Below are 14,486 nucleotides of genomic sequence, written 5' to 3' on the forward strand. Positions count from 1 at the left end.
CCTTGTGAACTATTAGAAAGGGCTTCTTACAATACAAGGCAGCCAGATCTGACACTTTCCTTGCAAAAGTGAAAATGCGAGCAAGGTCAGTCAAGGAGACTTCCCTAATGGGCTCAAAGAGAAGAGAAAGTACCAAATTGGGGTCCCACTGTGCTACAAGAGAATATCTGGGAGGACATTATGATACGCCCCCTGTATGGAGGCTTTCACCAGAAAATGTGATGCTAAAGGATGTTGAAGATTGGCAAACTTAAAATGTGTCCCGATTTCAATTCGGACTTGCTCAGCTGTTGACTCTGAGTGCAAAGTCCAAATACATTCCACGGAGAACTGCCGCAGGCTAACTGTCTGCTGTTGACACCAGTTAATCACTCAGATCATGAGCTTCAAGAGCCAGGCCACCCACAAGAAGCAGGGTAGAACACTGGACCCTGCAGCAAGAGATTTTGCCAGTCTGGCAATAGCCACAGGATGTCGGCCAGAGTACATCCATGTAACCATGTTCTTCTTGTCAAGTTTGGGGCCACAAGAACCACTGGAATTCCTTCCTACTTGTTCCAAAAAAGCAAACAAGGGAAGGTTTTTAAACAAAGAAAAGGCATATATCATGCAGAACCGTTCCCACGGAGTCACCAATGTGAAAGCCATAGAGTGTGGAGACCTCTCCAAAATCTCTCCATCTTGTGGTTTACTCTTGACGTAAGGAGATCCATGTAAGGCATCCCTTATCTCTGGCTTCTCTGGAGGGGGACCATGCGCCCAAGTCCAAATACTGATGAATAATAAAGTCTACCTGCCAACTTTCTACCCCTGGCATTATCAGACCTGCTTGACTTGTTATACTTCCACTTCTGCCATCCCTGAAGGCCGAGATGAACAGCCCAAACAATCGATAATAACGTTAAAACGGGAGTCCGCCGGGACTCCGCGTTTTTTTTTTTTTTTAAAGCCAGCAGCTACAAATACTGCAGCTGCTGACTTTTAAAATAGTGACACTTACCTGTCCAGCGCGCCCGCGATGTCGGCACCCGAAGCCGATCTCTCGATCGTCTCTCGGGTGCTGCCGCCGCCATCTTGGGTAAGGGAATCAGGAAGTGGAGCCTTTCGGCTTCATTTCCTGGTTCCCTACTGCGCATGCGCGAGTCGCGCTGCGCATTAAGGATGGACCCGCTGCCTCTGGGATCTGTGTGTTTCCCAGCAGGCAGCGGGGGACTTTCGGAAAGGGGCGTAATCTACGCCCCTTTCCGCAGAGAGCTATCCCGGAAGTGGGTGCAGATACCTGTACTGTACAGGTACCTGCACCCCCCCCCCCTGAAAGGTGCCAATTGTGGCGCCGGAGGGGGGGGGGGGGGGTTCCGATGAGCGGAAGGTCCACTTTAGGGTGGACCTCCGCTTTAATAGGACAGAGTGATTCCTGAAGTCATAAAGCCCCTTGTACTGTCACCGTCTTGAGCACACCCCCTGAAAGCAACAGGCTCACATGCGTCGTGATCAAAGTTTTTTTAGAATTGAAAATAATAGATTTCCCTGCCTCTAGGCCTAGATCATGTATACACCACACTAGGGAGTGACTGGCCTCTGTCTTCAGGGGGATGGAGCAATCTGGACAAGATGTTTGTTTGTCCCACATGGTCAGAATGCCATGTTGCAACATCCTAGAGTGAAGTTGGGCATATTGCATTTCCTTGAAGGAGGCCACCATCAGGCCCTCATGCAAAACCACCCCAGGGTTGGCGATAGGACCATAAAGTATCTGCTTGCAATCTTAGCAACAGAATTTACGTTGGTGGGAGAAAAACTCATGAGGAGGGACCTGTCCAAGCTAAGGCCTAGGTGCTCCAATTAAGTCAGAATCACTGCAGATTTTTGGAGGTTTGGGTATGCAACAGAAAGCCTGTAACAGATGAGCTGTTCATTAAATTGACCGAACAGACCCATACCCTCAACTGAAGATCATCCAGGTATCCCATAATGTGAACACACGGAGATGAAAGCAAGGTAAGGCCAATACCTTTTTGAACACTCAAGGGGGCGTTTACAGGCCAAAAGCAAAAGGGAGTGCTACAAATTGAAATTACTCCTTACCCAAGGCAAATAGTAGGAACGGTTGATGCGGAGGATAAATGGGGACATGCAAACAAGGATTTTTATTGTCCAAAGAGTCCAGGAAGTCATCTTTTAGTGAATTCTATGTGGCATTTTCAGACTGTCAAAGAAATGATTAAGGATTTAAGCTCTAAAATGGAATGCATATCTACATTTGACCTTTGGAACCATAAACAGATTTAAAGCAGAGCTCCTGTAGCTACTGACTTTTAAATATTAGGCCACTTACGTGTCCAGGGATCCCACGATGTCAGCACCCCAGAAAATTTTTCAATGGGCTCTTGGGTGCTGCTGCCACCATTACTTGTGGAAATCAGCAGTGAAGCCTTGCGACTGCACAGCTGGTTCCCTAATGCGCATGCACGTTATGAATATACCGGCGGGAGTGGAAGGGGACCAAACTACCTCGCCGCAGCCCCCTCCACCCGAAAGGTGCCAAATGTGGCGGGGGGAGGGGGGGAGAATGCAAACAAACTTTTGGGTGGAGCTCAGCCTTAAGTAACCCACCCAAAAAAAGGGTAAAATTACAAGGACAGAGGCAGATAGACTGAGCCTAAACAAATGCATGGAATGTCTGAGCCCAGATAGCTGAGAAGGCAAACAGAGGTCTCCAAAGTGAAGGAGCCCTGTCATTGCATAGAAGGTTTGAAACTGGGCTTAGCTGGGTTCATAGTTCAAGGTTTGCACCGAAATTGCTTTCCTGCTATAGGCTGGAGAAGAAACCTGCAAAAGACGAAAGAAACCCTTCCAGTAGAGGTCAGGGAATTACCCGCAGGAATTACATAGTAGGTGAGGTTGAAAAAAAGACACCTAGGTGTGTGATTATATGTCAGTATTACATTGTATATGTCTGTATGTTGTGGTCGTTCAGGTGCTTATCAAGTAGTTTTTTTGAAACTATCGATGCTCCCTGCTGAAACCACCACCTGTGGAATTGAATTAAACATGCTTTCCGCTCTTACAGTAAAGAACCCTCTACACACAGGCTAAGGTTAAACCTCTTTTCTTCTAATCTTAATGAGTGGCCACGTTTTTATTAAACTCCCTTCCACTGAAAAGTTTTATCCCTATTGTCGGGTCACCAGTATGGTATTTGTAAATTAAAATCATATCCCCTCTCAAGTGTCTCTTTTCCAGAGAATAGGTTCAGTGCTCGTAACCTTTCTTCGACCTCCAGTCGTCCCTTTATTAGCTTTGTTGCCCTTCTCTGTACTCGCTCCATTTCCAGTACATCCTTCCTGAGGACAGGTGCAGAACTGGACCACATACTCCAGGCGAGGCCGGACCAGAGTCATGTAAAGATGGAGAATTACCGCTTTATCTCTTGCGTTAATCCCCTTTTTAATGCATGCCAATATTCTGCTTGCTTTGTTAGCAGCAGCTTGGCATTGCATGCCATTGCTGAACCTATACTCTACCAGGTCCTTTCCATCCTTAAATCCCCCCCAGCGAGGTTCTCCCCCCAGTGGGTAGATTGCATTCCTATTTTTACCGCCCAAATGCATTTTACATTTTTCCACATTAAACCACATTTGCCATGTAGCCGCCCACCCCATTAATTTGTTCAGATCTTCTTGCAAGGTTTCCACATCTTGCGGAGAAGTTATTGCCCTGCTTGGCTTAGTATCGTCTGGAAATAAAGAGATTGAACTGTTTATCCCATCCTCCAGGTTGTTTATGAACAAATTAAATAGGATTGGTCCCAGCACAGAACCCTGGGGGACCCCACTTTCCACCCATGACCAAAGTACTCCCCATTTATCACCACCCTCTGAACCCGCCCTAGTAGCCAATTTTCAATCCATGTACTCACCCTATGATCTGGCAATTACCTGACTGAGTTCGCCCAGGGCCCTCGGGCATAAGCCATCTGGTCCCGGTGACTCATTACTGTTAAGTTTTCCAAGTTTATTTCTAATTCTGCCCTCTGTTAGCCATGAGGGTGCTTCCTTTAATGTGTCATGAGGATAAACACTGCAGTGTTGGTTACTGAAGCCCCCCCGATTCTCTCGTGAAGACTGAGAAGAATAAATTCAATACCTCCGCCATCTCACCATCCTTTGTAACCAAATTCCCTTCCTCCTTTATGGGGCCAATATGGTCTGTTCATCCTTTTTTACGGTTTATTTACTTTTTTTTTGCTCTCCTCTGCTATGTGTCTTTCATGTTCTATCTTAGCCGCCCTAATTGCACCCTTACATTCCTTGTTGCATTATTTGTAAAGTCTGAATGCTGATGATGATCCCTCAGCCTTGTATTTTTTGAAGGCCTTCTCCTTTGCTTATATATGCATTTTTACATTGGAGTTAAGCCATCCAGGACTTTTGCTTGCTCTTTTAAATGTTTTTCCCAATGAGATGCACTGGCTAATGCCCTTATTTAATATGTTCTTAACCCTTTCATGACTAAGCCTATAAGCCTATTTCTGACATTTGGCATTTACAAGTTAAAATCCATATTTTTTGCTAGAAAATTACTTAGAACCCCCAAACATTATATATATATATATATATATATATATATATATATATATATATTTATTAATTTTTAGCAGAAAATCTAGAGAATAAAATAGCGATTGTTGCAATATTTTATGTCGCACGGCATTTGTGCAGCTGTGTTTTAAATGCAACTTTTTGGGAAAAGGGACACTTTCATGAATTAAAAAAAAAACAGTAAAGTTATCCCAATTTTTTGCATAATGTGAAAGATGATGTTACGCCGAGTAAATAGATACCAAACATGTCACATGGTACCTAGAAATCTCCATAGGTGACACTTTCAATTTTTTTTTACCTTTACCAGGTTAGAGTTACAGAGGAGGTCTAGTGCTAGAATTATTGCTCTAGCTCTGATGATTGCAGCGATACCTCACATGTGTGATTTGAACACCGTTTACATATGCGGGCGCAACTTCCAAATGCGTTTTGTTTGCTGTGCGAGCTCATGGGGACGGGGGCACTTTAAAAAAAAAAAATTCTTATTCATTTTATTTATTTTTATATTATTAAATTGTGTTAAAAAAAAAATTGATCACTTTTATTGCTGTCACAAGGAATGTAAACATCCCTTGTGACAGTAATAGGTGGTGACAGGTACTCTTTAAGGAGGGATCGGGGGTCTAAAAGATCTCCAATTCCTCCTTTGGACTTCAAAGTATACAGATCTCTGAAAATAGCGATTCTGAATATTGTATACTTTTTTAAATCCAGCGCCACTGGCCACCGAGTAAACAGGAAGTGACATTGTGACGTCGCTTCTGTGTTTACTTTCAGGAGACTGGAACAAAGATGTTTCTGGCTTTGTGCCAGTCTCTCTCTAGCCGCGAGAAGTGGCGGATCGCAGGTTGGGTCTCCCGGTGGGACGGGAGGGTCGGTCAGAGCGGCGGGAGACGGGGACGTCCCGAGGCCGCATATCTGTGTACGCTTAGCGGGAAGGGGTTAAAGCAAACCCATTTTCGCTCCGTGTTCTTTGTTCCTAAGGCCTCGTACACACGGGCGGACTGTCTGCCGAAACTAAGTTCGTCAAACAGTCCGCTCAAACTTTTGAATGAACGAACTTGCCCACACACGGCACTTTTTGAGCGGACTAAGTTCGTCGTACTAAGTCCGCGCAACTTTTGAAATGAACGGACTCGCCCACACACGAGGAGGACAGTCCGCTCATTTCGAGCGCGTGTCAAGGTAGGCGGGGCCTGGAATGAACTTAAAGGGGAACCCCAACGCCGAAAAAAATCGGCGTGGGGGTTCCCCCAAAGTCCACAACAGACCCTTGTCCGAGCACGCTACCCGGCCGGCCAGGAAAGGGGGGCGAGCGAGCGCGCCCCCCCTCCTGAGCCGTACCAGGCCGCGTGCCCTCAACATGGGGGGTGCCTTGGGGAAGGGGTCACCATGTGACCAACCCATGTGACATATACCATGTGACACCGCCCCATTGTCACTATATAAGTGGCCGCGCAGCGCGGCTCTGGCATTCCGGCCGGAGAGAGCGACGTGTCAACATCTCCTGGAGAAGAAGAAGAAGAAGAAGATAAACAGAAGGCGACGGCGACAGCGGCGACAGAAGACCGGGCCACCGCCTGCAAAAGAGCTATAAGAAGGCGCGGTGGCCCGGCAGAAGAACCGAAGAGGGGGACAAGACCCCCGAAGTCGGAGAAGAGGCCGGCGGCGGGGAGGAAGAAAGCCGGACTCCTCCGCTAGCAAAAGAGCTACAAGAAGATAGCGGAGGAGTCCGGCGAGAAGACCCCCGAAGACGGAAGACCCCCGGAGCTGTGCAATAAAATATTTTATCTTGTGTGTTGTGTTTTTTTTTGGGTACTTTTATTTTACAGGTGAATGGGTAGGGGTACATTGTACCTCATACTCATTCACATAGGGTGGGGGGCCGGTATCCGGGGGCCCCCTTATTAAAGGGGGCTCCCGGATTCCGATAAGCCCCCCGCCCGCAGACCCCGACAACCAACGGCCAGGGTTGTCGGGAAGAGGCCCTTGTCCTCATCAACATGGGGACAAGGTGCTTTGGGGTGGGGGGCCGCGCGGCCCCCCCTTCCCCAAGGCACCCCCCATGTTGAGGGCACGCGGCCTGGTACGGCTCAGGAGGGGGGGCGCGCTCGCTCGCCCCCCTTTCCTGGCCGGCTCTGGCATTCCGGCCAGAGAGAGCGACGTGTCAACATCTCCTGGAGAAGAAGAAGAAGAAGAAGATAAACAGAAGGCGACGGCGACAGCGGCGACAGAAGACCGGGCCACCGCCTGCAAAAGAGCTATAAGAAGGCGCGGTGGCCCGGCAGAAGAACCGAAGAGGGGGACAAGACCCCCGAAGTCGGAGAAGAGGCCGGCGGCGGGGAGGAAGAAAGCCGGACTCCTCCGCTAGCAAAAGAGCTACAAGAAGATAGCGGAGGAGTCCGGCGAGAAGACCCCCGAAGACGGAAGACCCCCGGAGCTGTGCAATAAAATATTTTATCTTGTGTGTTGTGTTTTTTTTTGGGTACTTTTATTTTACAGGTGAATGGGTAGGGGTACATTGTACCTCATACTCATTCACATAGGGTGGGGGGCCGGTATCCGGGGGCCCCCTTATTAAAGGGGGCTCCCGGATTCCGATAAGCCCCCCGCCCGCAGACCCCGACAACCAACGGCCAGGGTTGTCGGGAAGAGGCCCTTGTCCTCATCAACATGGGGACAAGGTGCTTTGGGGTGGGGGGGCCGCGCGGCCCCCCCTTCCCCAAGGCACCCCCCATGTTGAGGGCACGCGGCCTGGTACGGCTCAGGAGGGGGGGCGCGCTCGCTCGCCCCCCTTTCCTGGCCGGCCGGGTAGCGTGCTCGGACAAGGGTCTGTTGTGGACTTTGGGGGGACCCCCACGCCGATTTTTTTCGGCGTTGGAGTTCCCCTTTAAGTCCATACCAGGCGGCGGAGCCCGCGACGTCTCCTTCGCGGGCCCCGCCTACCTGGAGACGCGCTCGAAATGAGCAGACTTTTCTCCGAGCGGGAACAGTCCGCTCATTTCGAAAGTACAGCGGACTGGCCCACACACGGGCGGACTGTCCGCTGAAACTAAGTTTCAGCGAACAGTTTTACGGAAATTCCGTAAGACTTTGTTCGTCAAACAGTCCGCTGAAACTGTCCGCTGAAGCCCACACACGAGCGGACTGTCCGCTGAAACACTGTTCAGCGGACAAAGTTGGGCGAACAGTCCGCCCGTGTGTACGCGGCCTAAGATTTTATCCCATTTTATATCTTCTAGCAAGGTTTGTAGTTTGGGGAAGTCTGATCTTTTGAAACGCAATGTCTTTGTATTCCCCTTATATTTCCTATTTGTGTGATTTATACTGATGCCAATTGCACCTTATTTTCACATCCGTATTCAGGTGTGTATTGTTGGTAATCAATAGGTCTAGTAACGCTTTGTTTCTAGTTGGTGCATCTACCATCTAACTCATGAAAGACAGCTAGGAACTGGCGAGCCTTAGACAAATGCGCGGTTCCTTCCGCTCAATCTATGTCTGGATAGTTAAAATCCCCCATTATGATGACACTTCCCATCCTTCCTGCTAATGCAAAGTGTGATAGGAGGTCCTTCCCCCCCTCCTCCCTCTTAGCATTGTGTTTGCTTGGTAACAGGGTACTCTTATCACTGGTGACTTTTTTGATGAAAGAGTCTAGGGTCCTCACCAAACAGCCTACCACCCGCAGGCTGAATCTTTTCCTGGTGCTTTTTGCAAGCTGGTTCCACTGACCAATATTTTAAGTCTGCACATCTGGACAAATAAGAGGCCCACCCAAGACATCTGATGTAATTAGTCAACCAGGCCACTGCACCCCATTTTCCTATCAATAAATCATCTGGGCAGGCTACTAACTGAGACCCAGAATGGGGAGAATTCGAGGTTTCGCTGTGTGTCCACACCACACAACTGTTTGCATCACCTTATCCCCATGTCAAATGTGTGACTATATCAGTCCAAATTTAAGTGAATATTCCAGGCTAGCAGCCAAGAACAGTAAAGATGGCCACCTCAGACTCACTCAAAGTGCGTTACACCGATTAGGACCCCAGGAAGAGCTGCAGGACCACCCATAGCTGTCCCGGATGGTGCCCGAGTGGCTACAATTAACCTCGGGCTTCTCAATCATTAACGCCTAGTGCTGGAGTTTCTCTCAGAAAAAAAGGGAGGGAGGCAGTAGAAAAAAATGAACCCCCCAAAATACAGGGAACAAGAGGAGCATGTCAGTAAAGACGCCACTGCCCCGAGTGATCTCCATTCCTGGGGGTAAGGGGGAATAAACACTTATGGAGCCTGACTACCACCTCTACGACAGGGCATGACTACACCCTCTATGGCAGGGCATAACCCATCAGTGAGGGGCTCTTCAGGGACTGAGTCACACCAATGTTGATCGCTTCTCCCCTACACCTGTATAGCACCCTGCTCTACATGCCAAGGTGGGCCCCTGATGCAGGATCCAATGCATGAAGCAACTTTACAGGCCGGCCCCGTGTCTTTTCCAAGGTCAGGGTATGGTCCTAAAAACTCCCATCATGGGATACTGATCCCTAAACTGTGTAACATGCTGTGTAACATGCTGAACAGTGTAGCAAGGAAACTAGATTGAAGAAATCTGTAGGTGCAACTACACTAACACTCAGAGAGAACACATCTAACACCTAAAGACACTAGCAAAGAAATAAGGCTTGTTGGGAGTGGGAAGGGTTATATGGGTGTCCAAACAGCTTTTTCTCTAGCCACTGTCCAATCACCTGAATGTACTTGTCTATAACCTAGTCATCTTTGAATCTGCCTGTATCCTGTACTGTAGGATGAAGAAAGGAAAAATCATCCTTCCACTGAATTACCTGATTTCTTTTCGGAGCTCTTCTTCTGCAGCCTGATTTTCCCCTGGACTGATCTTTGCTCGGAATCTGCGGAACATTTCAGACTCCTCCTTCTTTTGACGTTGTTTCAATTTATTCATTCTCTTGGCCAGGCGACACATTGAAAAATTTAAGGGCACCATTTTCTTAATAACATTAACAGGAGCATCTATGGAATCAGTTTGTAATGTTTCAGTATTTAAAGAAAATTTAGCCTCTGTTTTCTTACGCTTACAGTCTGGAGAAGAATCATTGTTTATTTCCCGATTTTGGCCAGGAGGGTAAAATATCTCCTCCCTTTCACAGTTAGGGTGTTGATCATCAGTTGCAAACGGCTCCAACTTTTCCATTTTCATTAGTGTTTCTGGGGAACTCTTTGGACTTTCATTAGTTAGGTGGTTAGAGAAATCAGGAGTACGTAGGCCTATCTCACTTTCTGAAGTACTAATGGTTCCCTTGCCAGAGTCGTAGTCATTTTTCACTTCAGTAACTTCACCAGAAGAGTTTGGTGTTCCCGGTTCTTTTTTATTATCAGACATGTGTGATGATGTGTTAAAGGCACATGTTTGCACTGTTGTAGAAAAGTTAAAGGACTGGAGCGTCCTCTGACTAGGGGAAGATTTCTGGGCTTTATCTGGATTTTTTTGTGGTGATCCAAATAATGATTTCTGGTTGAGAGAATAGGCCTCTCTAAGTTTAGAAACAGCAAGTGTCCCTTTGTCTGATACATTTGGCTCTTTTGTAGCTCCATTAGATGATTCTGTACTTAGTTTTCTAAAACTCCCTACAACAAAAATAGAAAAATCAATAAGTTTAACAAATATGTAAATTAGTATATATATATATATATATATATATATATATATATATATATATATATCAATCATACAACATAGTACAAGCAGCCCAAATCATTACTCCATCACAGCAATATATTAAGGGTATCTTAAATGATTAACTTGTATACCAGAAGTCCACTAAAGCAGCTCATTTGTTAAAACTCGGAAAAGAAAACTAAAGTTTTTTTCCACAACTTTTCCGACCTGCACTATGCTACACCCAGATGAGCTGGATGATAAAAGCAGCACATACATCCTTTTCTCTACCTTGTTTACAAAAACTGAAGCAAAGGAGAATATGTTCAGTTTTCCCTTTTTTATTTGCAGCCAACTGACAGGTGCTTTCACAAACACTCTTTGAAATGAACAGTGGGCTACACTGTTTAAAAGGATAAAGGTTACTGTTCATAACATGTTACACCCATATTCTGGGTGTAACATGTTATAGAACAAACCGGCCCCCGCTGCCCCCAATCCCCCACTCTGTAAGCTAGCAGGTATGCTTCACGGATGTTGGCTTGTAGTTTTCAATGAACTACCACAGTGCTGTGGTAGTTCATCGAGTCTTCCTGTCAGATTGTATCTGCTTATCCGTACGATGTATGGGCACACAGATACACCGACAGGTCTGCAGGACCTGCTGATCACTGGTGCAATGCTTGAGGCTCCAGAAACAAAAAATAACAAATGTACTTTTTTTCTTACCTGCAAAACATGTGCATTTATTATTTTTTGTTTTAAGATAAACTTGTGAACTTATCCTTTAAAATGTTTCTTCACAAACTGTTGGTGCTATATAAATCCTGTATAATAATAAAAAAAATACTGCAATTAACATTTTGAAGTTTATTTTACAGGAAAGCTGAACTAAGAGTTTTATGTTGGTTATAATTTCTGAGCTCCTTTTAAAAATGTCCTGGCTTTGATTCTCCAAGTTCTTGTCTCAGGAAAAATATTTTAGCAAGTAGGTCTGGATAAGGTTTAAACTGCATGCTTGTTCCTTGTTACGTTTCACCATTGCTGGCTTGCTCACAGGGATGGGGAAGTTCCTCCATTCTTGTGAGCAAGCCAACAGTGGTAAAACATGTCAAGGAAGGTTGGTTTCAGGTGGAGACATCAATGTATATAAATTGTCTACACATCCCTGTTAAAACGTCAGGTTTCTGTGATATAAAAAAAATGAGACAAAGATAAATAATATCAGAACTTTTTCCACCTTTAGGCTCGGTTCACACTGGAATTGGCTGCGGATCGCACAGGAACACCGTGCATCCCCATTCTCCATTTCAGGGATGAATCAGGGTTGAATCTTTGCCTGAATTTGGCCCTGAAAAGACGCACATTGTTTCTGTGCAGTGTGCTCTGCAGCCACCTCCGAGATATGCGAATCGGCTCCATAGAGAGCAAGTCACATTCTCGTGTTAAGCAAATTGGATGCGGGTTTCACACAGGTGTGACCCCAGCCATAATGTGGCCTATAAACCATACAACTTAATTGAAAAACAAAAACAAACTGAAATATTTTCGGGTGGGGGGAAGTAAAAATAAAAAACTAAAATATGGTTGCATAAGTGTGCACACCCTCTTATAACTGGGGATGTAGCTGTGTTCAGAATTAAGCAATCAATTAAGCAAGAATTAAGCAATCAATATTCAAACTCAAGCTAAATAGGAGTCAGTACACACCTGCCATCATTTAAAAGTGCCTAATTAATCCCAAATATAGTTCAGTTGTTCTAGTAGGTCTTTCCTGACATTTTCTTAGTCTTAGAAGGATCTCGTTGTTAAAAGGTATCAGTCAGGAGAAGGGTACAAAAGAATTTCCAAGGCATTAGATTTACCATGGAACACAGTGAAGACAACCATCATCAAGTGAAAATAGGATTTTTATAACAGCTCACCTGTAAAATCCTTTTCTTGGAGTACATCACGTGGCACAGAGCCATAGTAGTTACTATGTGGGTTATAGGCCACCTTCAGGTGATGGACACTGGCACACCCTAAGACAGGAAGTCCATTCCCTATATAACCCCTCCCACTACTGGGAGTACCTCAGGTTGGTAGCAAAGAAATATACGTGTATTAGAAGAGGGGAGGGACCTCTGTGTCCCATGATATACTCCAAGAAAGGGAATTTACAGGTAAGCCGTTATAAAAATCCTATTTTCTTTATCGTACATCACGGGACACAGAGCCATAGTAGTTGTGGGATGTCCCAGAGCAATGCCAACTGAGGGGAGGTAGACACAACAAAAGTAGGGCATCATGAGACTAGAGGACTTATACTGCTGCCTGCAACACACTACGCCCAAAGGTAATATCCTCACACCTTTTTACATCCACCTGATAGAATCTGGTATGTGTATGGACTGAAGACCAAGTTGCGGCCATGCAGATTTGAGCCATGGAAGCTTGGTGATGCACTGTCAATGAAGCACTAACAGCCCTAGTGGAATCTTCCTCTTCAAACCATAAGCTTGAACAATTACTTGCCGAATCCATTTAGAAATAGTAGATTTCGATGCTACCTGTCCTCTTTCAGGACCTTCAGGCAACACAAACAAAACATCAGTTTTTCGAATCTAAAAGTACACTTTGTCTGCTCTCACCACATCCAGAGAATGTAGTGACTTCTCTTCCAAAGAACAGGGTTCTTGAAAAAATGAAGGTGGAATAATATCCTGGTTTAGATGAAAACCTGACACTACCTTCAGTAGAAAGTTAGGATGAGGACGCAATACCACCTTATCCTTGAGAATAATTAAATATAGCTCTTTAAAAGAAAGAGCAGCCAACTCTGATACCCTTCTTGCAGAAGATATGGCTGCCAGAAAAATTAGTTTCCTTGTCAAAAGGACCAAGGGAATATGCCGCATCGGCTCAAAATGCTGTTTCTGCAATGCCAACAGAACAAAATTCAAGTCCCAAGGGTTCAGGGGTGACCTAACTGTAGGATTAAGCCGCACTGCCCCCTGAATAAATCTACGAACCAAAGAATGTGAAGCAAGTGGTCGTTGAAATAATATTGATAAGGCCGAGACCTGGCCTTTGATAGTACTCAAAGCCAGCTTTATTTCTAACCCCATCTGCAAAAAGTCAAGGATTCTACCTATGATATACTTCCTGGGGTGCCAACCCCTGGATTCACACCAGGAGACATATGCCTTCGAGACTCTTTAATATATGATTCTGGAGGCCGGCTTCCTTGCATCTTCAGAATGTGGGTCTCAATAGCCAAACTGTTAAATTTAGCGTTTGTAAGGTAGGATGGAATACCGGACCCTGTGAGAAAAGGTCTGGACGTGGTGGTAGGGTACATGGGTCCCCTACCACCATCCTTATGTTCTCTGCATACCAGGATTTTCTGGGCCACGCCGGGGCCAAAAGAATCACCAACTTTCCTTCCTGCTTGATCCTGCGAAGTCGTGGAAGCAGCAGAATAGGAGGGAATGCATAAATCAGTGAGAACTGATTCCACGGGAACACCAAGGCATCTGTTTCGCACGCTAGCGGATCCCTTGTTCTTGACACAAAGTGGTTGATCTTTTTGTTGAACCTGGACGCAAACAGATCTATGTCTGGGATCCCCCATCTTTGGCATATTGTCAGGAAGATATTTGTGTGAAGGGACTAGGGATGCACCGAAATTTCGGCCGCCGACACATATCGGCCGAAAATGCCCTTTTCGGCAATTTGCCGAAAGGAAAAAACGGCCGATAATTGAGCCGAAAATGGGGCGGGGCCTGGGGGCGGAACTCCGCCCCCGGTGCCGCTCATGATGGGGGGGTGTATAGCGCAGGAGAGCCGCCGCCGTCTGGTTGAGTAGAGCGCCGGGAACATCACAGCTTTAATTTCAATAGCTGTGTGTTCCCCGTTGCGTGCCGTCACACACAGCCCCTCCCCCTTGTCCGGGGAACTTTGATAGACAGATCACCTGTCCAGATTGGACGGCTGATCTGTCTATTAAAGTGCCTGGACGAGGGGGAGGGGCTGTGTGTGAGGGCGCGCAACGGGGAACACACAGCTATTGAAATTAAAGCTGTGATGTTCCCGGCGCTCTATTCAACCAGACGACTCTCTTCGCTGCACAGGGGCATCACTGGGGGGCATAGCTGGCTGCATCACTGGGGGGCATAGCTGGCTGCATCACTGGGGGGCATCGCTGGCTGCAT

The 14,486-nt window shown here is 46.3% G+C and overlaps 1 protein-coding gene across 1 annotated transcript in view; it reads right to left on the minus strand.

Annotated features, from left to right (window-relative positions):
• PMS2 (PMS1 homolog 2, mismatch repair system component) overlaps nt 1–14,486 on the minus strand; it is a 133,252-nt gene that overhangs the window by 48,499 nt on the left and 70,267 nt on the right. The window contains exon 11 of the mRNA XM_077449028.1: nt 9,458–10,259. Within this exon, the coding sequence (XP_077305154.1) occupies nt 9,458–10,259 (802 nt within the window). The remainder of the gene's footprint in view (nt 1–9,457; nt 10,260–14,486) is intronic.

Source organism: Lithobates pipiens, unplaced genomic scaffold, assembly GCF_037356315.1.
Source record: "Lithobates pipiens isolate NorthernLeopardFrog02 unplaced genomic scaffold, aLitPip1_a1.2 Scaffold_22, whole genome shotgun sequence".
Lineage (NCBI taxonomy): Eukaryota > Metazoa > Chordata > Amphibia > Anura > Ranidae > Lithobates > Lithobates pipiens.